Genomic DNA, 25,304 nt, shown 5'->3' with positions numbered 1-25,304 from the left:
ATTAAGCCAGGTTCAAGTGCTGTGAAGACAGATCAGAGGAACAGGTGCCGTTTCCTAGCCTTTTTGCAGCAAGCTGCACACTAAAAGCAACTACTGATGTTGAATGTTTGTCAGCAGCCAAGAGATATGCATCCAAAAATAAATGAGATACATCCTTCAAGACCAATAAGATGCCAACAGCATGATGCATCTCACAGAGCAAGGCCACATTATAATGATAAGTTGATAAACATACCACAAACTGGGTAACATAAAATTTTCAAGAATAAATAACATTCCAACTGCTCTGTGGGCAAATAAGAGAAAAAGCTTTCCTTTCTAGAAAATGAAGGACCCAAGGCAACAGTGTATGGCTGCAGTGCCTACCTTGTCAGCCGATTTGCATCCAAAAACTGCAGATTCAATAGAGTTTCTGGACATGCACATGAGGATGCCCCTGAAAAGAAAAAAAGAGGCAAGAAAAAAAAAACACTAGAGGATCAAATCACACCCAGATAAATAAGCTCAGGCTGAAATGTATCATCACTTAATGCATATTTAGGAAAAAATACAGTTCCATTTTGTTATACTGCAGTCACACACAATGCCAAAATACATTTATTATATTTTATATTCATTTATAAAACATATAGCTGCTACATGCTCATATCTGCAAAAAGACTGTGGATTCTCTTTTTTTTATAAACGATAGTCTATTAGATTGTATCTTTGCTTGTTGTTTCAAGGTTTGACTGCAATGATTTTCAACTTTTTGCCAAATGTCATTTTGCATTAACATTTCTTTTAAAAGATGAGAGTTCATAAACAGAGCTTGCATAAGTAGCGATTCCCTTGCACAGGTTCACCCAGAAAGAAAAGGTTATCGTAGAGGCATTACAGGCACCATTGAAGTGCACTATGCAGATAAAGCTGACAGAGAGCAACCATTATGTTTCTAGCAAAAGCCGTGCGAACCTGAAGGACCTGTTTGTTCAGCTATGAGGGTTTTTTAGTGCTTAACGACTAAACTTACATCAGTATACTACACTCAAACCTCATTATAACAGTCACGTCTGCCACGAAAATAACTTCGTTATATCCGAAAATTCGTTATAAACGTTTGTTTGTAACACTGTATCTATGACAAGACTATTCATCATTTACTTCGTTATAACTGATAATTCGTTATATCCATGTTCATTATATCGCGGTTTGAGTGTATTTTGCACCAATTCCAAATTATTATACAGTGATGCTACCGAGGAGTTCTGATTTGGAGCAATTTTTGGAGCAGCAAGATTTCCGTTTTGGAGCACTTTGGAGCAGCAAAAATTTTCATCTTGGAGCACTTTGGAGCAGATAATTTTGCATCTGGGAGCACTCTGGAGCAGCAAATTTTACATCCTGGAGTGCACTACAGAAGCATATTGCATTAACATTCAAGCCCTGAATATTATTATGGGGCTCTTATGAAGGCTAGAAATATTTAGATTCATTGCAAATCTCATGGAAAAAATCATCTCAGGACAACTCCATACTTCACTCGCTAATGAAAAAATAAGGGCTCATGCAGTTGAGTGTTCTGGATTAACCTGTTCGGCGATTATTTTCGACACTAACAAATAAACAGAATACCGGATCAATAAAATTGCATTTTATGAAATAACACTCTAAATACATCTATGTGGTTATCAGCAGACGTGGTAGACAAACGCCGTGATGTACAGCAATGCCTCAATGCCAAAGAGCCACACTGTCCCTAATGCATTCCCCTAAGAAAAATTCACCGCCATATCCACGAAGTGAATGATGTTAGAGGAGCTTGCTCGGAGATGATCGGGTACCCCGCGAATGCTCCGTGCACATTCCTTTACCATCATATATAGACGTGACAACGTTGTTATACATACATTACATCCACAATGTTTTTTTTAATTTACGGTTGGATGCACTATATACATTTCGGTGAAGTATATATACATTTGGATGAACTATAAACATTATATATACACAAGAGTTGTTGTTTTACCAAGTTCAAACACATTCCTCTACCATCATATATAGACGTGACAACGTTGTTATATATGCATTACATACACAATGTTTATTAATTTATGGTTGGATGAACTATATACATTTGGATGAACTATAAACATTATATATACACAAGAGATGTTGTTTTACCAAGTTCAAGAAGGGCGTCCCTCGATGAGTTCGGGGACTGGTTTTCCTTTAAAGATGATTGCTTTATGATGGTTGAATTGAACTATATGCATTACATATACACAAGAGATGTTCTTTTACAAAGTACAAGAAGGGCGTCCCTTGATGAGCTTGGGGACTCGTTTCCCTTTAAAGATGATTGCTTTATGATCAGTAGAGTACGTTGCCAAGGGGTCATCGATGATGTGACGCAATGGAAAATTCGAGAAGGCAACATCGATACAAGTGCCCCTGATGGTGGTGGGACGTTTGCAGTCGTACGATACGCATCGGAGAGCGTAACGTGACATCTGTTGGCTGGTTATTGGCAACGAGAGATCTTCTCGAGCTGCTGCTGCGTTGCGAGCCCGTCGCGCTGCTGCCGTTGATGCTGCAGAGCGGCAACGAAGAGAGTTCACTTAGTGAGCTCCCGGCGAAGAGAAAGGAAGCCAGCGAAACGAGCGGTGCGGCCAGCGAGCAGTCACCTAACTAGCGCTTGCACCGAGCGTGGTGTGTGCCGCCTTGAGCGGCGGCACTATCTAGTGAGCATTCTTGAAATCACCGGAGAGAGCGCAGCTGCGCCGGGCGTGGTGTGTGCCTCCGCGCCGACGGTCACAGAGGTGAGGACAAGGCGCGAGCATAAGAAGCTTGGCGAGCAAGCTCCTAAAACTCCAAGGCGAAAGCCAGGCTCTTTTCCTTCTCGATCAACGGGTTGATTCTCCCCCTCCCTCCCTGTAATCTTTCTGCATCTCACCTGGTTTTGCGCTAGCTCCATCATCGGCGCACCGATCACAGAAGCAGTGTAAAGTGACGATGTCATGTGATGACGTCATCACGTGACATCACGATAGTATATGACGCCATGATGACATCAAAAGTTTTGACGATCTATGACGTGATGATGACACCATCACATGATGATTATTTTTGCATCAATCGATTGATTATTTTTGCATCAATCGAAAGCATCTAAGGCTTTCGTATCATTATTGCGTATTGAAGGTTAACAGCCTGGCCATTAACAAACCTAGCCTTCTATACCAAACTGTCCTCCACCATGTCACTTCTGAACCATACGCGAAACAGCTTCGCTTATCATCCACTTCGCAGAGTGAAATGGCTCCTCAATTTTTTTTTAATTTTTATTGTGATAGCAATTATATGGACACTCTCGGCAGATTTTTGCCGTCGCCATTGCCATAATTTTCAGTATAAAGTCCAAATTAATAACATCACCACGTGCATTCTAGCTGCAGGTAAAAGCTCGCGAGCGCTAGCGACGAACGCGGCTGAAGCGGAGATTAAACTAGCCGGTCGTTGTCTCCGTCGCACGGAGAGCGCATGAGATAACATCCTCCCGCGTGCGGGCCTGCCGTCGATTGCTCATCAAACAGAGAGGAAACGCCCCGCCCGTCTTTCGTAAGGAGCACAAGGAACGCCAGGGGAGCAGAAGGGGGGGGGGGACCGCATCGTTCGAAGGGTGCAGTCGCTTGCGCGCGCGCTATCTCAAGGCATCAGGAGACGGTTCGTAAACTTGCTGTGCTCTCAACGCTTACTTCGCGTTTAGAGAACTCAGAGCACGAAAACGCTTCGGTTCCTGGAGCGGCCATATTCCCTTAAACCAGCGTTTTGTTCAGTTACGCGAGATCGGATCCAAAAGCGTTAGCTGCTAGCCTTACTTCGTTTAACAATACAATTTGCTGGTATCGCATTCATTGCTTCGCCCTAAAGCGAAACTGAGATTTTTTAACCATCAGCTATTGACCCTCGAAAGCGAGGGGCGGACGTGTAACATGGCGTAGCCGCTTCACTGTGGGCCGTCAGCGACAGGCCCGCTACTGACAGCTGCGCATTTGCAGCTGCTCCGACCAGAAGATATGCTTTTATTAAGGGGAGACGTGGGTCTTGAAAAGTGTGTTTTTAATAATTGGGTGAACAGAATGAAATTTAATACAGTTATTCAGTTTTTTCTGCAGATTCCAAATCTGTGAGTAGATTTTTAATAGCTACATTAGAACAAAAGATATGCTATTTCTACAACGTTTTCTAGCACATTTCTTACGGGGATTTTTGGCAACTTCTTTTCGTCAAACACAAAAGCAAAGTATGTGGCAAGAATGCCAGAAAGCTGATCTAGCCGATGATGCTATTTATTTTCTTATAATGTTGTTTACCAAATGATAACTCTCGATAATCATAAAGTGTATGAAGCAAAAATTTTTCACTCACATTTGCATGCATTTATTTTGCATTCGAAGTTTGATGAAAACAATAAAATTAGCATCATCGGCTAGACGAGCTCTCTGGCAGTCTTGCCATATACTTTGTTCTTGTGTTTGGCAAAGCAAAGTTGCCAAAAAGTACCGTAAGAAATATGCTCTCAGAAATTGCATATCTTTTGTTCTAATGCAGATAATAAAAATCTACTTGAAGATTTGGAATCTGCAGAAAAAAACTGAATAAGTGTACTAAATTTCATTCAGCTAACCTAAGTAATAAAAAAACTTTTTTCAAGACCCACGTCTCCCCTTAATGAGATTACATTTTTCAAAAAAGCAAGCAAAATTCAAATTGGAAACCTAGCACGTGAGCTCGAATGGGCAGGGCCTTTTAGGGGGTATTTACCGCAAAGTGATTACAAACTCAGATGTGCAGGTGGAAGGAATTACGAAAAAGCTCTTCTGGATGAAGATCCATGGATAAAGTATATCTGAGGAAAAGTGTCAACGCGTTCCCACCGTTCGCGTGCTCTTCCATAAACGCGAAGCAAGGAAAATTCGATACTGTTCCATATATCTACTGCTAGCGATCCCAGATTTCATTCCGCGATATCCAGAAACGGAAGTGACAGACATTTTAGCGGCACACGTGTAGTTATTACTGAACATGGCTTTCCTTGCGTGCCGTGCGACGCTTGAAACGAGCTATCAGCAGTGTTTCTGGAACAGACGACGTCCGTCGATGAATCGCCGTCGCACTTTCTCGCTACCGATAGGCCTAGACGTCACGAGCCTCTGCGGAGAGCGCGTTTTGCTGTCGAGCCGACTTGCAGAACAGAAGCTGCGTCGGCACCGTACATGGCATCGTGGCTTACTCGGAACGCACGCGCGAGCGCTATTTATTCAGCGGAATAATTCTTGGTCCATAATTGCGACTTTATTGGCAGCCCCAGATCGAGCTGCACATGTTCTGACGCGCCGGCGGTGCGATTGCCGGTGATAGACGCCCCCAAACCCGAGACTTTGGCGCAGTTTGGCGCAATTTTCGTCGATATTATCAGGATGGCGCAGTAAATACAATTTGGAGCACTTTGGCGCACTTTGGCGCAGTTGGCGCAGAAGTGGAATCACTGCAAATATGAAACTATTCTTAAAGTACGCTATGTAGGTAGTTTTTAAAATATCAAACATTTCATGTGACTTATAAGGAACAAAACTTTTGTTCCCTAAATTGAAAAAGTCACAAGGTAAATCAGCATAGCACAATAATCTGGGATGCAATAAAACAAGAATAGATGTTCTAAACCCTTTTGAACGAAAGTTACATTAAGTTGAACATTCATGAGCAAAATTCCAGCTTGAAATCATTTACCAGCTGAACTAACCAGAAGACTAACCAGAAGGCTACCCGTCTGCTAGCCTCCTGGTTAGTTCAGCTGATAGAATGACCATCCTGCAAAGGAGTTAGAACTAGGTTCAAACACCTTGACCAGGACGAATTTTTCATCATCTGGGAACCTTACGTTTCCGAAAAATCCATATGGATTTCATTGCAGCTTTGGCTGCAGATAGGTGGATGACCATTTTTTTCCTTTTGTGTTCTCTTCTTATGCGTTCCTTTTAATGACAGATTACACTGTACAAAGCAGTATAGAAAGCAGTAGGCTTAAACAAACTGCATAATGCTGGACTTCTAATCAAAATCATTCATAAGGCCTGGAAGAGTAGGCAGAAAGTTGGAAAGACAAACGGAATAAGGTGACAACTACATCTGCCTTGAAGTTACTTGATGAATGATTTTTTTAATTAAAATAAGTTCTAATGAAAATTCAGTTATCTTCGACACAACAAAATGTTTCATAAATATTAAAATATTTTCATAAATATTTTTAATCAAAGAGAAGATACAGTAATAAACTACTATCTGCCTTCCACATACCCAGAGCAGTCTGAAAATTTCTTGTTTGGCAACCTTTTTCAGGGTATGTAAATTAGACTAACAGAAGTCAAAGCTAGGTGAAACTTTTGAATCATGACACATTCCATGCAAACAAGGCAAATCCAACATACTTTACAAAGCCAAATCCCTGAATTTTATTTGGTACATCTCGAGTGAGTGCTGTGGACTACATTGAAGTGGAAGCACTGGAGGTAAAGTCGAATCTGCATATATCGAACTCGCAAAAAAAAAAAAACAGGAATTAGTTTGATATATCGGATAATTTGATATATAACTTTTAATGAAAATATTCTACCTGCGATGTGAATTTAGGTGCGCAGGTTGGCTTCATGGCATTGCCTCATGATAATGCAAAAAAGATGCCGTCGCAGCAATAAGCGGTTATTTTATTTTTAATTTCGTATTTTTCCTTGTTTTGTACTTGGGCATCCAGAGTTATATGCAGGAGCAGCTTATACACAATAAAATATGATAGCGATGTAAATAGCGCCTCAAAATTTTCGTAGGCAGCTGTGCATACTCATCGGCCGCCAGAAGCGTCAAGTCTGCGTTGGCCCTAATGTCGGCCTTGTTTTTCAATATCATACTTGGTGTGCTTCTTGGGACGCACGCTGCGGCAACGTAAGGCTTCTTTTCCCCAAGTTCGACTGTATTGATCATCACCAGCTTTGCAAAAAAACAGCAGGTTCTTGTTTCACGGCATCCATCGTGTTAACAAAGGGAGCGGAGAAGCGAACGGCAACCCTGCACGATGGGCCAGCGACGCAACGACGAGGAATCGTAGGGGAAAGCACGTGATGACAGACGGTAGTTTCTACTAGCTCCGTGCAGCGTCTTCCTAATCACACCACTTGGTCGGCAAAATTCATGCGGGAAAGTCCCTTCAGTGAGAAAAGGCCAAGCATTTATGAGAGAAGCCAACTTCTTGGGGCAATTCCTGCTGCCCGATCTTCGATATATCAAATGTTCCGGCTATATTTGTTCGATGTAGCTGTAGATTTTCCCATGCATTGATATTAAAGCATTGCCGTGATCGAAAATAGTTTGATATAAAGGATAATTCGAATTAGCCGAGTTCAATATAGTCTGGTTCAACTGTATTACGATTTGCAAGAAAGCACATGCACGACTGCATTCAGTACAAGCCAAGCAAGTGCTCACCAATCTGGCTGATGGTAAAGCCAAAAGCGTTCCTTTGGGTGCTCCCCAGTCTGCAGGCATGGTTCGCCAAAATCAGTGTAGACAACTGGAGATGTTTTCTGTACATACAAAAAGGGAATTTTCATAAAAAGCGCTACAAAGGAAGTACAAAAGTACTTCCCTAAACTCATTATTGCCATTTACTGCAATATAGGCTGAATGGGGAATAGTGCAACATGTAAAGAAGCCAAAAGCCTTGAAGCCCACAAGACCATTACGTGGCGGAGAGTGCTATGAAATTTTAATATAGCAATAAAGGGATCTTCAGAATGTGCATGTGGCTCCTTAGCACATAACGTGACAACTGCCACCGTCCATTCCAATTATGTAGTATTTTACTTCAGCTTGGTTTGTTCGCATTGTTGTAAAACCGCAAAAAAGTCGTAGCTTCGCCCAAAAGGCGAAGCACTAACAGCAATAGCGATGCATCTAACACCTATAAAAAGGCTGACAGTTTAACGGCCCTCTATATTGCAGCAAACATTTGTGTACTAATTAAAGGGACACTAAAGGCAAATATTAAGTCGACACTGATTGTTGAAATAGAGGTCCAGAAACCTCGTAGGGCTACTTTTATGCCAAGGAAGTGCTTATTTTGAAATAAAATCACGTTTTAGTGGTCCGCATCGCGTTAGCGCACTTCAAATCACCCGCCTGAAATCCGACTTTCATACGTCACTGCTGCCGTGCCCAACGTTACCTGCCTTGACTGCGCGGCCGCCGACACTAGTAGCAGCAGAGCGAAAGTAACGGGACCCACAGCAGCAACAACGGCCATCGAAGCTTGCTGCAATCGCCGCAATGGATGTGGACGGAGAACATGACAACGAGACATTGGCTCGCGACGCTGGGCTCCAATTCAGCGACTTGAGCCCCGATGAACGCGGCATGCTGCTGAGGGCTCGTAGTGCCGGCGTCGTTGCATGTGGCATTTTTCGAACAAGAGCGACTTTCACGAGCGCGCAAAACACACGCGGCAGTACGCGATCCCTGAAACTACCACTGAGACGTGACCGCGTGAGCGAAGCAGGGCGCCGGGCGAAGCGCAGTTCGGCGAAAACGGAACCTTTGAACCACGCGCGCCGTTCCCCATGGCAACGCCACAGAGGTTCTTTTTTCCATGAATCAAACGGAAACGAACAAGCAGCATTTTATTACATCTTTTGATGCACGGAAGGTTCTTTTTTTATTGCTGCTAGTTTGATTACTAGTGATTTATTCTAGGCAGACTCTCATACACATCGGGATCACTTCGAAAATGTCCCACTCGTGGCGCTCATCATGTGATACATTTAGCTTAATTTTTCGGTAAGTAAGGCACTGCTGTTGATAATATTGCCGTTTTAGAAGTTGTCATACATTGAGCTTTCACTCTGACATAAATAGTTATTTGCCTCTAGTGTCCCTTTAAGGGGGGATGTGGCAATTACGATGGTAAATTTTGTCAAAATGTTCAATTTTTCAATTTTTTTTTGCAATCCTCAGACCATCTTATACATCATGGTGAAATATTAGAACAATATAAGCACTAGAAGTTGTCAAAAAAAGCACTTTACTAGTGTGCTGTCATCAAAAACTTAGAGGAAATTGGGCTTTAGAAAATGTAAATCTTGCTGTTTTTCCTAGGCACAGTGCTGCCATTTTGGCATCATCGTAAAGAGGAAAACTCGGAGCTTAAGGTAGCCACAATGCTGCATTTTTACAATGAAAATAAAACCACCTCCCTTCTAAGTTCTGTTTTCTTAGCTTTGAGCTCCATTTTCTTTAAGCTCCATTTCTTCAGCTTTCATTTTTTTGTGCAGTTGCTGTCAGTCATCCCAGTGCCATTTCACAACAAGCAAAGATATAAACATTCTATTTTTTTGTACTTAGATCCTGAAACATTGGTGAGTGCCATAAAGCTGTCCATATCTGTCTGCACATCACAAAGATTTTTATAATAGGCTTTTCGTAAAAGTTTTTAGCAAGACAATCTGTACAGGTGTTTCAAAAAAATTTTTGTGTGCTTATTTGAATATACTAAAAAATGAACCAATAGTTTTACGGCACACAATGGGCCCTTGTGATTATCCTTATGCAAAAGTTTTGACAAACTTATGTCTAATTCATTAATTAATTTTGGGATTATAACCAGTGTATGAAGTGTTGTAACTCAAGAACTAAAACAGATAGCTCAAAACAAATTTCAGCTGTGATATCAGCATAACAAATCACATCTGCTTGCCAAATTCCATCACTTTATCCCCATAAAAAACAAAAACAGTTTTTATTGCTAGGTCCCCGATGAGCATGGTGTCTGCATGCACATATCCCTCGATGACTGCAACCACAGGCTTCACAATGCTGGCATGACAGACAGCGCCAACAGAAGTGAGCAAACACATTGAGTTGCTTCTCGTTTCTTAGAGATAACACGAGCAGCAACATTAGGCATGCAACAACCCGAGGATGCTGACAAAAACAATCACACGAAACCACCAGCCCCCTCAGCTCAATCAGCTTTTGGAACCACCATAGACTACTTGCAAGTTAGGGCACGCGAACCTTTTTTTGTGACATATGTAATGTTGAGGACGCCATGTTTTACAACTTTTGCCTCTTAATGCACCTGAGGCAGGATAAGATACCATCACACTCGGACCTTGTATGGACCACCATGGTGACACCGACGCTCGCATTGCATTGTCTAAATGTACCTATAATTGTTATCACAGTAAAACAGCGGAACCATTGAAGAGAACAGCCTGCACACTGCCTCAAAAATGAAAAAGAAGATGTCATAACTGAGTAGTACATGGCACACAACTTAAGGCCTTCACTATGCAGTTGATCTAGGCTGATCATTTCGCTGCTCTCACATGGCTCATATGGATGAACAAGGACAATGAGCAGCGTGTGCCTGCAAGCAGGGCCAAAGAAAACTACAGAGCTCGGAGCGCCTTATTCCCATAATGAAAGAGCATCAACGCATGGTAGCGCAACTTTTCGAAAACTTTTTGGGAAGATCCCTTGAAAGAGTGCCTTGCACTGTACTACATAACGTCATACAAATGGAAATGAATACCTGACTTTTGAAAAGTCCCAATGAGAGGGCACAGCTTGACAAGTCATGACTTAAAAGTGATAAACATTAGGCCTTTCCTAAAAAATAATGAATAATACAACAACAAAAAGAAAGCCAAAGTGGGCTGCCACCAGTGCAATCCAAACCCATAAATTCTGCATGACGTGCCAAACGGCAGAAGCCATCCATGTGAAACTAGTTTATTCTGTGATCTTGAATGTTTATGGATATTGTGGACAGAGTTGTTACTGAAATAATGCACAAATATTCATTAAAAATGTCACTTACCGTGAATGTCACAATCACAAGGTTTGCCTGTGAATCTGCTGTGCGGGTCGCCGGGGCATAAACAACAGCAAAAACCGTAGGGGCCAGCCAACACACACTTAAAACTGAAAAAAACAAGTATGAAAAATGTCTTCAGCACATTAGTGAAAATCATCACATCTGTCTGACATGCACCATCTTGGAGCTACCTTGACAGCATGCAATCCCTTAAGTCTCACCCTAACCAGGCATCAGGGATACAAACAACCACACCTTTATAGGCCATCATCAAAGAACAGCTGCTGCTTATAAGAGAAAGTGCCCCTTTTCACAAATAACTTATCACAGAGGTGATAGTTTACGACACCCAGAGAAGATTTCTCGATTTATACCTCTATATCCACATTCAATATCAGCGGTAATTTTTTTGCTTCTCAAAACTTGCTCCAAATACCAGTGTATGAAACTTGAAGTACAGCAGAATACTGAATTGACAGACAATTCGAACTGCAAAGCTGGTCCCAGCAAAGTTTTGTGTATTTCAATAGGAAAAACATCATGCAAATTCGAACTCTAAAAACTGTTCAACAGTTATTTTGAACAAAATTTTCCCGCCTACCGACCCTTTTTTGAAGAAAAAAAATGTCGCATCATAGCATGTTTTACACCATCTGCTGGCCGTGAAAGAAGGACCTGCAAGACTCTTCACACAGAATGGCTACATGAGGCTTGCTTCTATAGAGACGCCTTGCACCTCAGCCTACAAAACACCAAATGCATTCTCTAGGCAAAGGAGCAGTGGCAAGAACTGTGTGCTATCGTTTACAGAATAGCGGAGTACTTATAGCAGCATAAGCTCTTCCACCTGTACTATGATCCCTAAGAAAGCCATACTGAGCACACATGCACAGCCAGACTGAATGCTCTCCTGCACCCCTTCCCTTCCACTTCCCTACTGCTCCAAGGCACAAATGCGTGCCTTTCAAGATCGTTGCGCCTTCCCCCTCTCCTCTGCCCCTTTCGTTACAGTGCACTCGCCACGGATGCTGAGCTGTGCTTCCCTATAGGGGTGCAGAAGTCAACATTACTTTATTAGTTTTTTATTCTAGTAATGTTGGCAGAAGTAGCGCCTTTTTATTAGTTTCAAACACATGTTTGTCTCCATGGCAGCTGTCTCAAGTGGAGGCAGCCTTCATCACTGCTTCACCGACAGAGGTTGCAGACATGCGGATGCCCCCTTTGCATCTTGGTTCCAACATCCTCTTTCTTCCATTCTTCTTTTTTTCCCCACTCCCTTTCCTGTGCTCCCCTGTGGGCTGCTACCTCTTCTTTCCCTCACAATAAACACTTCCTCTATGGCCGTATAGAGGAGGAGATGAGATACGCACGCTCTCCTGCACCCTCCCCCTGCCACTGTGCGTCACCTGCTCCTCTACATGATGCACTCGCCCCCCCACCCCCATTAAGAGCTTTTGCATGCTTACTCCGGCATACCGTGCCGTTTTGCGCGTAAATGGCGCAGGCAGGAGCGCAGCTCAGGTCATTGAGAGTTATATTCAAAGTAACCCTCTCTATATCAAACTCCGCTTTATTGAACACATTTCTGGACCCCATGGAATTTGAATTAACAAGGTTCCGATGTAACAGAGCCCATGGAAACCATTAAAATTTCAGGAGATTGTTTAGTTGCGAAAAAGAAATCTGAAAAAAAAAAAGAAAAAAAAACTATGGTATTAGTTGTATAATTCCTGGTCTTGCTTTTCTTTTTTTCTTCTTTTTCACCAACTCTGAAGACTTTATTTTGAGCATGTCACATAAGCAAGTAGTATATAAAGGAATGGAAAGAAAAGAGAGAGAGAGAAACAGACGTTCCAAAACTGTTACTTTTATAACCTCATGTTTGGTTATTTGGGGCTGAGCAGGTTGTGGTACCCTTGGAACACATGAAACCGATGCAACAATGACATCACTGCAGTTGCAACCTGTAAATGATGGGCTGGAGAAAACTGCAGTTTTCCCCAAAGGGAGAATTCATGGCAATAGAAAAGAATTGAAATAATAATACATGAAGTAAGGCTCGTAAATGTATGGTCAGCATCAACTGCAATAAAATTCACTTACAAACCTTACACACTTGACGTATCTGCCCAAAAACAAACAAGAAAAATAGGTGGCAGTTTGGAACATATGCTTGACCTGAAGTCAACATTCTGTGTTGCTGCCCTTTTTGCCCTTTCAACTGTCATGCCTCTGAAACAAGACAGCTAATGTGACCACCAACACTGGGCACACTAGAAACAGTGTGCATCAAGGCATCAGCTTTCTTGAATCACCCTGGCAACCTCAGAAAATAACATGACCCTCAAAATACAGTGGGAAGCACGGTAGTAGCGGTGGCTTGCGACACCGCGAACATGCCTTTAATGTGCATATAATTGCCATCTCAGTAGAAAAAGGAATGAGTAAAGAGACACACCCAAGACACTGTTCTCAGAGACCATAGGTGGTGGAATGCACTTGGCCTCTTGCATGTTCGGCTTATACTGGGTCAGGCTGCCATCCTTCTTGCCTACAACGAGCTGCTTTCCCTTGGGGCTCCAGCACACTGGGACACAAAACACAGGTAAAAGAAAAGTATTCTCACCAACAGCTTCCACAATGAAAACTGGTATCATTTACATCCAGTTTGTTAAACGCTGAACATCTCACCTAACAGTAAGCCTAAATTTTTTCTGTAGCTTGCCTTAAGACTACGTCAATGTTGTGAAGCATGATGGGATGTAATAAAAATCCGACAGGAAATAGAATAGACAAGAACAACGAGGCTGATAAAAGCTAACAAACACTAATCCAGGTATTCAAGTCAAACGCTTGAGCCAAGTACTACCTGGTTCTCCCGATACATTTTTTTTTTCCACAATGCAACCACATTTTCATGGATGCACAAATGATTGCAGTTTGTTAACCATAACCATCATGTCCCCACAAAGTTAAACGATAATATTAAAGAATAATTGGCAATAACAGGGATGTACTCACAAGCAGTGCCCCCTGCAGAGCTTGGAATATTGCCGAGAATCTTGAGAGATTCTCCAGAAAGCTCATAGATGGACACAGAGCCATTGCCAAGGCAGACAGCGAACATTTCACATACCACCGGGTTCCATGCAAAGTCTTGCAAGGTCACACCAGGCTGTGCACTGAGCCGCACCGTCGCTATAGGTCTAGTCTCTAGTGCCTGCAAGCAATAGACCAAATAATGTGCCAAGATTAGGAGCAGGAATAATGGCAATCTAAAATTATCACACAGTAGAATGACAGGGCTATCTTGAACTTTTACCTGGCCTGCAAAGCCCCGAACATCATACATGTCGGCAACAGGAATGCCATCCCGCAACAATCCAACAGCCAGTGTAGTGTCATCTGCATTAAGTGCCACCAAATGGACAGGTCCTGTCGTTGGCAGCACACGAAAGGGGCAATTGTCAGCAGGTCCTTTGCTGCCTGGTCCTTCTTCCGCATCGCAGTTTTGAATATCTTCAAGAGTGCAGATCTTCACACCTGTGGGCATGTGTAAATGAGAGGAGCACATGACAAAAGCAAAGGCACACTGTATATGGTAAAATCCTTTAGCTTCATGAGCCAAGCATTTATAAATACAGTTGAACCCCTTTATAAGAGGCACTGATATAAGAGACACGTGGGGTATAAGAGACACCAGCGTGCTACATGAAAGTAAGGGTTGATAGGAAAATGCATAACTTAGTAACCTGCTTATAAGAGACACCTCATATAACAGGCAAGAATTTCTCCCCCATGCGTGCCTCTTATAAAGGGGTTCAACTGTAAGTAGTTGCACTACACACATAATACATACTGAAATTAAGTCCCTTCTTCCTCCCTAATACACTAAGTTCAGCCTATCAGGCACCTGCTGCTGGCAATGGTCACAAAACTATTTATGGCAAACAAACAATAATATGCAGACACCGGCGAAGCACAGATATCAAATGAGTGCTTCACAACTTACAACCCCATTTATAAAGCCAATGAAACGGTATTGGCTGATTGAAGTATACCCTGAAAGGTCTATTCCTTCTGCTTGCATTTTCAATACACACCACTTGCTAGTTTGCCTTTTACTCATTCAGTCCTCTTTTGCCATTTTCATGTACCTGCTCTTATATTCTTCTTCTGGCACAACAATGTTAGAACTTCATCGACCAGCCCAGTTTCAACCTTTGTTAAAACTTTACGATAAGCCCCCGATTTCCATACCATGATGGAAAAAAAATGTAACAACATTTGAAGCAAAAAAATAGTTTTTACTGAGTGAAAAACTGGAGGTCTGAAGTCCAGCACAGTACTTTTAAAAATATTATTGCTCAAATGTGCTACCAGGCTGAAATTGTGTGCAAAAGTCTGTTTTCTGAAAAAAAAAAAAACAAACAACTTTCTTTTTCTTGGAAGTCCCTTGGGTATCGAAGATGCGTCATTTGGAAGGAAACTACAGAAGAATGTGAAGGTCTGCATTGTGCTAAGGTAGAGACAGAGAGAGAGTTGTGGCAACAGAAAACAGCGAATCAGAACAAAAAATTATTAAAAATAATATCTATGGTTTTTGTGCTTAAACTACAATGGAATTCTCCAGCATGCCCCTAAATCTAAATACATGGATGTTGCATTCTTTCCCCATCGAAATGCAGCCACCATGGCTGGGAATCGAACCCGTGCCCTCGTGCTTAGCAGGACAACACTAGCCATTAGAGCGCCCCAGCAGATCTCAAATAGCACAAAGCTAGCCTTGAGGTGCTCCACACAAGAGGAAAGCAAAATCAAAGGACAAAACATGGTTCTTCACAGTCCGTGCCTAACACAAATGAAGTCAGCTATTGTTTCCCAGAAAAAAATCTACACTTGCAGTCTATGTGACAGAACTGCAGTTTTCATACAAGTTGTTCTAAGGTACAGCTCACATGAAAATAAGATTCTTTGCGGAACTTTTATAGAATGTATCCCAAGGTGTGCATAATAAAATATAAGGTTCGTTCAGTGTCAATTTCTTGTGGGAGACCATTCCACAAATAGTACTGCATTGCATCTCTGTCAGGTAGTAACATGAGTCCACGCACCATGCATTAAAATGACAGTAGAGAGTAAGATGATTTCACTTGTATTAGCAAATGACCCTTGCTGAATACCAAAAACACCACTCTGCAAACTCAGCAGCTTGCAAGTTTTTCTTTTCTCTGCAATTACACAGGTGAACTTGCGAGTGGATCCACACCGCTGCTAGTCAGCCAGCCAGATGCTCAATATACATAATGGATATAAGGCATACCAAGAAAAACATGCAAGCCTAATGTGCCACTTAGGTTGCTCACAGTAGAATGACAGTTTGGTTCGCAAAGCTACACAGTAAAACATCTGACCTTTCGAACACTCTGCTTCTGCATATAGGAATCAATCTCACAACTGAAAGGGCCAATTTGAAGTACTAAAAAACAATTAGAAAATTTTTTGGATTATTCAAATAGTGATTCAAGAAACAAACTTAGCAGGACTATACTCAATTTGCCCATCGAAGGTGCAGAATATTTGCATACACCTAGATGGAACCAATGCTATCAAATCCTATATATTCCACACTGACCCATACTCCCAATAAACCTTAACCCTTTGAGACGCCTTGCACACAATTGTGCAAACCCACTTGTTTTTGCTAGTTGTGTCAACCAGTGGATAAAGAAGAGCAATATACGTTAACCTTTGGATGAATTAAACCTCCTGCGTAATAAATTTGTCTTCGTTTAACTTCATTTCTCAGTGTACTGTTGTATATGAACACTTTGCTGAAGGTAATACAATGTTCGACGAGTCGTTAGACGTGCTGCTTCCTGCAAGCCACGTCAAAGATATAATTTCTCTTTGCTCAATATGAACTTTGCACTATATTTCTAACCTGAGATTTGATTCAATTTATGCAAAAACACAGCATGAATGAGTTCAGAATAAACAGATATTTAACTACAATTTAGTAAGCATTAATTACTATAACACACATAAATGAACATATTATGACATTACTTTTGTTGCAATAGAATATTGAGTGCCTTCAAATAATGTCGCGTCAATAAGTTGCATTCACAGACAGTTCTTCATAGGTGGTGTCCGAAAGGGCCAGTGACAGCAAAAATGAAATCATAGTGTTGAGACCCAGCTGTCTACGTGGCTCCATTATAACGCCATGTGAAGTAAATATTTGTCAAGGTTCAAATGTACTTACAACACACCTAAGAGAAGCATTTGTTTACAGGCACTACAGCCCATGACCCTTCAATCGAAACACATCGGGAAAGCATTTGTTCAATTTTATTAGACAGACACAGCATCAATCTTGAGTTGTTGATGTTGGCAACTTGGCAAATACATACATTGGCTATTTACCTTATCTATACTCAATGAAAGGTCAAATCTCCCACTCTTGCATTGTTTTATTTTTTGTTTTTTTAGCCTGACATCATCTACAGTTCTTGTGTATTGCGTTTAGCCACAATAATGTAGTTTTTAACAACACATATGGCATATAGAAATGCTCAATTACAGCATCAGCACACAACAGAAGTCTAAACTCGGCCGCATGCAGTTTGTGGGCCATCTGTCATACAGCTCTGCTTTAGACTATTATGAAGTGACGGCAAGTCCCTCTTGCCACACTGGGTGGCTAAAAGTAGATGCACTGTCAAATTCATTGACAACAAAGTCAGTGTATTTAAGTTTTCAATTGTATACGTGAATACGCAAACTGTCCCCAGATTAAGAAGAAAGAAGTATTCGAGAAGAGTAGTCTGTCAGGACGCAACAACACATGCAGGTGACGTGACAGTGTCACAAACAGGTAAGGAGGAAATCCAGGTTTCGCCGTAGCAAGAAAGATGGCACATCTAGCATGTTCCCATGGCGGCAATCAATTCGGGAGGCAGTAAACTCCAAAACTGAGGTCATTAGATCATTACTTGGAAAAGTGGTTCATGACCCCTTTAAAGGGACACTAAAGAGCAAAACGATTTTTCTCATATTAGTAAAGTACCCTTTCACGATACCAAAAACACCCCACTTGCTGCGTAAGACGCTTAGTAAGCGAGAAAACGCGCAAGAACAAAATGTGGGTGGCGACGCCACCTCGAAGTTTCCGCACCATTCGCAGTGAAGTCACATGTTTTGACGGTGCCTACTACGGACTACGTAGTCCCTAATAGGTAAAGATGAAGTACATTGTCCTCTGAGGGGGCCATAGACTTAACATACCAAGTTTGGGGTAATTTTGTTGAGCCAATGGCGCCAAAATACGATAAATACACTTGGAAATCCGTGATGTCACGTGGGGAGATTTCGGCGCGAAATTTTAAAATGGAACTTTGAACTTGATTTTCTCCTCCATTAATAAACTTATGATGGCGAAATTAACGACATTAGAGTTGTCAGAGCACAATTTATAAATCTAAACCAATTCACTGTTTCTCTTTAGTACCCCTTTAAGAAAAATAACTGACATTTAGTGGCAGTCATTACAATTATAGCACTAATTTAGGCTTGTGCACTTCAAATATTCGAACGAATATTACAGTATTATAATTCGTTTCAAATTAAAATTTTTGGAAATTTCGAAGTACTAGAAATGAATGAATAGGTGTATATTAGTCCGCATGTAACCCTCCTGTAAAGGTGGTTTCACTGCAGTGGAGGGGTACTGTACCGTGAATACACCTTTCCAGGAAAAATCTGCACTGCCGCGAAGCCTCACTTCAAGGTTAAATGAAAATATTACCCCCCATCAATTCATCATGTTTTAAGTTTAAAAGCTTGTTATACCGGCTTATATGCACTAAGTATAGTAAATTTTAAAACGTAACATATTTTACAGGTTTGGACCAAAAAGGATGACATTCACACATATCTTGTTTCAATCTTTCAAAAAGATATTGTGCAGGTTAGTTGGATCATGACAAACATGCTCATTTTTCCTTATAATATGTGATATATACTATTCGAATTTAATTTCTATCAAATCACTATTCGCTTTGAACCTAAAATTCACTACTTGCACAAGCCTACCCTAATTACATGCCATGCTGCTCTTGAAATGGGCCACCAGCAGTAAAAGTGGAGTAGACAGCATCTATCGATGAAGCAAGACCAAATGGCCTTGAACCTGCAATCTTGCCTTGGCAGGTGTCGCGAGTGCTATGCCTCCTGAACAATTCCTTGTCCATGTACCCCATACACTGAGGTCAAGTTTCCCAAAAGGGACTGGCAAAGAGTAAATGGGAGCTACATCTGCACACTACAAAGTTGATGAAAGTTTCTGTGCATCATTAATAGCCTTGCACCAATGTCACACTTTTTTTACATGATAGCGTAGGGAATAGTCAAATCTTTTTCCTAACATACAGCATGACCTCATAAGGTAAATGGAAACAAGTACTACTCTGGCTTGACCCATGTGTCGTGACTGCCTGAGCAAGTGCTGTTTCACCTCCTGAATTATTCCTCGTCCATGCCCATATTCCCTGATGTAAAGTTTCACAAAGAGACTGGCGTAGAGTGAATGGAAGCTATATACACACACTGCAAAGCTGATGAGTAGCTGCCAGCTTTTATGGTTTTGTCTAACGGACAAGCATAATGTTACCAAGCGTCGCAAAGCACTACCCCTCTTAAATGACAGCACTAACACTGGCGAAACAGACAATTGCAGCTATAGACACTCTGTTTTAGCGCTTTAGCATAAATAGTATTGTAAGTAACAGCTATTTTGTTGAGCGAACGAACCCAGTTAAAAGCTTAACCTCAATAGGTTGACAATCAAGTGGTCAACCAAAGAAGGTGCAAAGAAGTTCTAAATTCAATGCTGCAGTTGTGCATCACAATAATGAAAAAGAGTACTTGACGATACTACCCATTTTTATTGCATGGCATTTTAAAACTCATTTTATACATAAAAATTCATCAAGTGGCATAGACTGGTGGCCAAGAAACTAGCAAAACATTAAAGCGTCTTCTAGTTTTACAACTCCCAACTCAAGCCAAACAACCACATTTTGTGAATATTGGAGAAACTGTTGGACAGAGACGGTCTATAAAAAATTCTGGCATAAACCATCGCATCAGTGGTGACACTGAAGCAATGTAGTACCAGGCCCTATAGCTACCATCAAAATGGGTTGTGTAAGAGGCAGGTATACAGCCCTGCTGCTCTCTTGCACTTCCCTCAGCATACACTGCACCCTACAACATTGTTTTTTTTTTTTTTTGTCATTGAAGAGTGTCACAACAAACCCAGTGACCCAAGTTGGCATGAAAAAGGTTCAGTGAAGAGTAGCACACACCCACTGATCCAGTTTGGTCTAACAGCTGGTTATGAACCAGGTTCCCTCAGCGCATCATCCCAACGCTCTACCCATGAACGCTTTACGGTCCGAAACTTTTACCCATCGATACTGCAATAGCGCAATCTGGTAATGCAAGTTTGCAGCTCCCACCAGATGATGGTTAGTAAATAAACTTTATTTGTAAATAAAAACTATAAAGAAGACTACCGAGTTCGACAGCCAGAAGCACTCCATGACACAGGCCACCACCACCAACTTTCCGACGGCTGGACCAGAGCTGCACGTCAGTGCTTCCCACTGTTCCGTAGTGTTCAAATTACTGTGGAGAAATGGTAATTTCGTACTTTCCCACATTACGTGAGGGAGGTTCGTAGGTTCACCGCAGAACTTGCAGGTGCGCGCGTATCTAGATGGACGGATAAAAGCCTTTGCATAAGGATATGTACTGGTCTCTATTCAGAGCCAGGCATGTCCTTCGGTCTTGGTCATCTGTTTTTACCCTGCCGGTAATGTGCGGCGAGCTAAACGGTAAGCTTCGAGCTATTTCCTGATAATTGGGGACGAACGTGTCTCGGAGTCGTGACTCCCATCCTAAGATACTAAACAGCTAGTAGTATTCACCGAGTATTATATAAAACTTCCTAGTGTAAAAGGAACACAATCATAGTAGTTGTACTCACCCTGATCAAACGCTGCAAATACCAATCCAAACCTCGACGACGCTGCAACCAAGTTAACGGACTCGGTAGGGACCGATTCGGCTCCGGCCGTAACGTTCACCGTACGTACAGGATGAAAAAGAAAATCCTGCCAGTAAAAACAAACAAGAAAAATATGAGCGCACGCGTGACTGTCACTGTCCAACTCGCTTCCTGTCGATACGAGCAGACAAGACGATGCACAAGCTACCCACCGGGTTTGGTCGTGTATCTCCCTGCCCACATGCCATCTTGTGAGCAGCTAGGTGTCACAAATCCGAAGTATTTAGAAACTCCCGACGGTTTCAAAGTTTCTGAAAAATGGGAGAAAAGCAAGAATGCGTAGCACGAATCATATTTGTTGATGCTTCCATACTGCGCGCAATGAATTTTGTCACAAGAAAATTAATCAAAATGTCATGAAGTAACGAGCTTTAGAGTAACTTTAGGCTACGTTGACCACGTCGCATTTCGCCAGGGAAACCGAATTAATAAAATGAACGTAACTGCAGGCAATCTTTTAATCTGGGAGAAATTATGAAGCGCGCAACTCACATTTGAAACAACACACGGCCATCATATTCACACAGAGTGGCTTGCAGGGAGGCTGCTTGGAGGCTGTGTTATCCGCTTGAACTGGCGCAAACGTTGCTTACCCGCTTACCGTTCCAACATAGTACATAAACTCATAGTACCAGCAAGTTGTTGGACATTTTACCTTTACTTCATTTTTTTTTAATTTTTTGGCAAACTTACGATGATTATTGCGTTATGCTAGCCACCATAATTGCGTTGTCCATGCTGGGCCAAGCCAGGCGCTAGCTAGCCTAGCGGGCAACGCTAGCCAAAGGTATCCAGTCCGGACTGTCCTAAAGAAAGCGACGAGCGTTTCTTTTCTCACAGACTCCATCCGGGTAACTTGGATCTGGGGATATTTTCCCCGTTTGCTTCTTGAAGATCTCCCTATGTCTGGGTACTACCTAGGAACACGTGCAATGCTCTTTTTATCCCTAGGAGAGCTTTGCGGGTTGGCGCGCGAGGTTTTTGTTGCTGACGTTGGTGGCGGACGGCGCGTCCGTGCTCGCCGGGTGTGTATGATCCCATGTAGCCCTGCCATAAGTGTTCTGTGGCCCTGCCGCGCTATGGTAGCCACCATAGTCGCGCTGTCACTTACCGTCCGCCCTTGTCTTTAATCCCGTCGAACGCCTCGAGATGCGTTTTCTTTGCCATTATCAGTGTAGCTGAGAATATTGTGCGTTTTTGGAAGTTGGCATGAACGAAAGCACTTCGCTAATCGTTATACCGGTGTCACAGGGGCAATTGATCGCGATCACGACCGATCGGGATTGGGCTCGATCCGGATCAGGTGTACCTACACGGTCATTTTTAATTGTTTAATTGCGATCTGCGCATCGATATCTAGCTCCTAGATCGCGATTTGACTGATGTCTGCGCCAAACTCGATCCGGATTAGTCTGGACCGAGCAGCAGAAATGATTGATGATCGCGATCAAGAAATCCGGTCCGGGTCAACCTTGACTGCGATCAAAAGTGCCTGCGTGTCACCGGTATTACTTGCAATAGCTATTCTTCCCGCGCATGTGATTGAGTTTTAATATAGTTGATGCTAAAAATCTAGGGCACGTGCACTCAAAGTAATGAAAGTGTCCATGCTTCTATAAAAAAAGAGCCGAGCAGGATCCTTAGACGTCAGGTGGTAATAAGAAATAATTGCAACTGCTGGTTACATCACATTGCTAGTGTTCAATATTTGGACATACAATGACAAGGATACGTCTACATGGCGAGTAAATAAAGAGAAGCGAAATGTTTTGAGAAGCAGCATGACTGCTTTCATTCATGTTGTCGCACGGGTGTATCAGTGGTGTGAATGCACCTGCAACTTTGTTTCTACAGTTGGTGGTTGGTAAAGGGTGCTCCTTTTTAGGACAAGTTTTCCTTTGGTCATGAGACTTTATAACTGGCTTAATGCAAAATGTGAAGTTAAATGCACCATTATTAGATTAGATGGTACATTTAACTTCTAGATGGGTGACACACTTCTATAGGCATGGGATACTTCATTTGGTTCAGTTCAGCCCAGCACTGTAACTTTCACCATTCCACGAATGCACCCCTTCAATTGCTACTGCAGTTTCTTCTACCTACAACTGCCATTTGCAGACTAGAGCAGATGCACACAACCAACATTTGTAGCTGCAAATGATTGCTCCTTTGTTATACTGGAATTAGTTTTTTTTTTTCATGTGTTGCTCTTGTACTTGACATCAAAACAACAGAAATGGGAATGTCACTTGTGTTGTTTGGTTTGTTTCCTGACTGAGAACCTGTGACCTTTGTCTATTGTGTTGCTTCATCCCTTGACCTTTGCTTTTGCGATGCTCTGTCGCAAGAGTGTACCTGCCTGTCTGTTGCCGATTCCGCATATGCTGCTTTAATGGTTCACAAAGTGACACAGATGAATGGTTTACCGTGTACTTTCAGCATTTTTTTTACATCCACACAAGTGGAAAAATGTAGCTGTTTTCAAATTTCAGCTGCCCACCTACCAACAAAGCCACATATACCTGTACCCTCTAAACAAGGAAGCGTGACGTTTCAGTTAATAAGGCAAGGACCAATTTTAATGGAGTGTGGAAATTTTTTTCTCACCATGTCTCCTTTCTTGTTGATTTCTCTTGTCATAAATGCTTGCATCTTAGCTGTTCTCACTTTATGTGTGCTTACTGGTATGAAGTTTATTTTGTGCCATTGAGAGCTGTTTTCACTGAATTTCACCCGTTTTAAGACAGTTGCTAATATTTTCCTGTGATAGCCAGCCCGAATGAGAAGTAGGAAACCATGCAGGACATGTGGTTCTTTTTCATTGGACACTGCAGTGAGCTTTGACAGCTTTTGGGAACCCGACAGCGGTGACTGCAATAACGATTTGTGTGCATGAGGATCACCATTTGTTTTTGACTGCCTGCACGGGAAGGTAGGACGTAGTATATGATGTCACAAACACAGGGTGGTACGCATTCAAAGGTGTAATACGGGTCTCGCTAAAGAATGTTTAACCCTTTGAAGTGCAAAGCATGAGTTGGCAGTAAGCATTCCATCTTCGTCGTCTCTGTGCACCCTGTGTTCAGCCGCACATTAAAAAACATGCCCGACAAGCAATTTTTGATCGGCAATGGGAAGGATATAATTACAGAGCTCGTGCAGAAGTACAAGGAATCGATCGAAAAAAAAAAAAAAGAAGATCGGACACAGTGTCACTGACAAAGTACTTCAGAGAAGCACCCTTTTAGTGCGAGGAGCGAGGTAAGGAGGCACGAAGGTTGCTCTAGTGCTACCTTAACTCAAGAGAGCACCAAGGAAGGCCTCAGTGAGGGAACCTTGGTAAGAAGTGTTATAGAATACATGGCAAGGCGTCCTGAAGCAGTTATGGCCTCCTCGCTGAGGCAAGGAGCATTTCAGAATACGAGCCTTACTTCAACATTAAAGGCTTGCTAATCTGAAACACTGAATCAGTTTTTATTGATGAAGTAATCAAGGACTTTTACTCGCCTTGGTTTCATGGCAGTATGTTATTAAGAGGGAAAAGAATGGTACAAATTGCTTTTTTTAACTTTGCACCAAAAACTATAAGTTCTTCAGTGTTCTCAAAACCATGTGGCCTGAATAGAAATTGCCACGAGCTCATAAATTATCTTGTTTTAGTGGTGTAACAAGTGATGCACTCATTCAGTTTACCATTAATATTGCCATGCTTATCTTTCACTGCATGCATTTCGGTCTTTCCTATAGAGTTACCTGGTAGCTGTTTCGATGCCATCACCTTTTTCACTGCTCTTTGATATCATAATTCCATATGTCACTGGGCTTATATTTATTGATAGCTTTAATAGCTAAGCAAATTCTATTTATCTATGCCCACCCACTTATCTGTTGTTGTTTCTTTATCCAGTCTTTTGTGGTTCAAGAGATGTTGCTTCTTGCATTGATGCTTTACCTCCAACTTCGACTACAGATTCAGAAATTGGTCTAGTTGTGGTTTCCTCTATGTCTTTTGTTTCTTCTTGTTCTAAGGTGTCGTATTTGTTTTCTAGGGGAATTCTAAAGTATTCTGTTTTTTTTCCTGGCTATACCTGGGTTGGCCTGTGCATTAGTGGTTATTTTTTTGTGTGTGTTCTTCAAACTGGGGGCAAGGATTGCACTCACTAGCCTATGATCGCTGCATTTTACATATCTATACCCTGTAGCTATCAGATGAATGAGATCACTAAGACATTTAAACACTTTTTTTTTTTCAACGAT

General features: G+C 41.9%; 1 protein-coding gene across 3 annotated transcripts in view; it reads right to left on the bottom strand.

Annotated features, from left to right (window-relative positions):
* Positions 1–21,322, bottom strand: part of LOC119397885 (nuclear pore complex protein Nup214) — a 188,166-nt gene extending 166,844 nt beyond the window's left edge. For 2 of the 3 annotated variants that reach the window (XM_037665206.2, XM_049416428.1), the window contains exons 1-8: positions 21,197–21,322; positions 20,964–21,090; positions 14,232–14,452; positions 13,931–14,129; positions 13,368–13,496; positions 10,913–11,016; positions 7,522–7,619; positions 367–436 (exon numbers count right to left, since the gene is read on the bottom strand). In XM_037665206.2, the coding sequence (XP_037521134.1) occupies positions 367–436; positions 7,522–7,619; positions 10,913–11,016; positions 13,368–13,496; positions 13,931–14,129; positions 14,232–14,452; positions 20,964–21,090; positions 21,197–21,232 (984 nt within the window). In that variant the 5' untranslated portion in view covers positions 21,233–21,322. The remainder of the gene's footprint in view (positions 1–366; positions 437–7,521; positions 7,620–10,912; positions 11,017–13,367; positions 13,497–13,930; positions 14,130–14,231; positions 14,453–20,963; positions 21,091–21,196) is intronic. The other variant, XM_037665210.2, reaches the window with a different exon arrangement.
* Positions 21,323–25,304: the final 3,982 nt, after the last annotated feature.

This window comes from Rhipicephalus sanguineus, chromosome 1, assembly GCF_013339695.2.
Source record: "Rhipicephalus sanguineus isolate Rsan-2018 chromosome 1, BIME_Rsan_1.4, whole genome shotgun sequence".
Classification (NCBI taxonomy): domain Eukaryota; kingdom Metazoa; phylum Arthropoda; class Arachnida; order Ixodida; family Ixodidae; genus Rhipicephalus; species Rhipicephalus sanguineus.
This window is presented reverse-complemented; position numbering and strand designations above follow the sequence as displayed.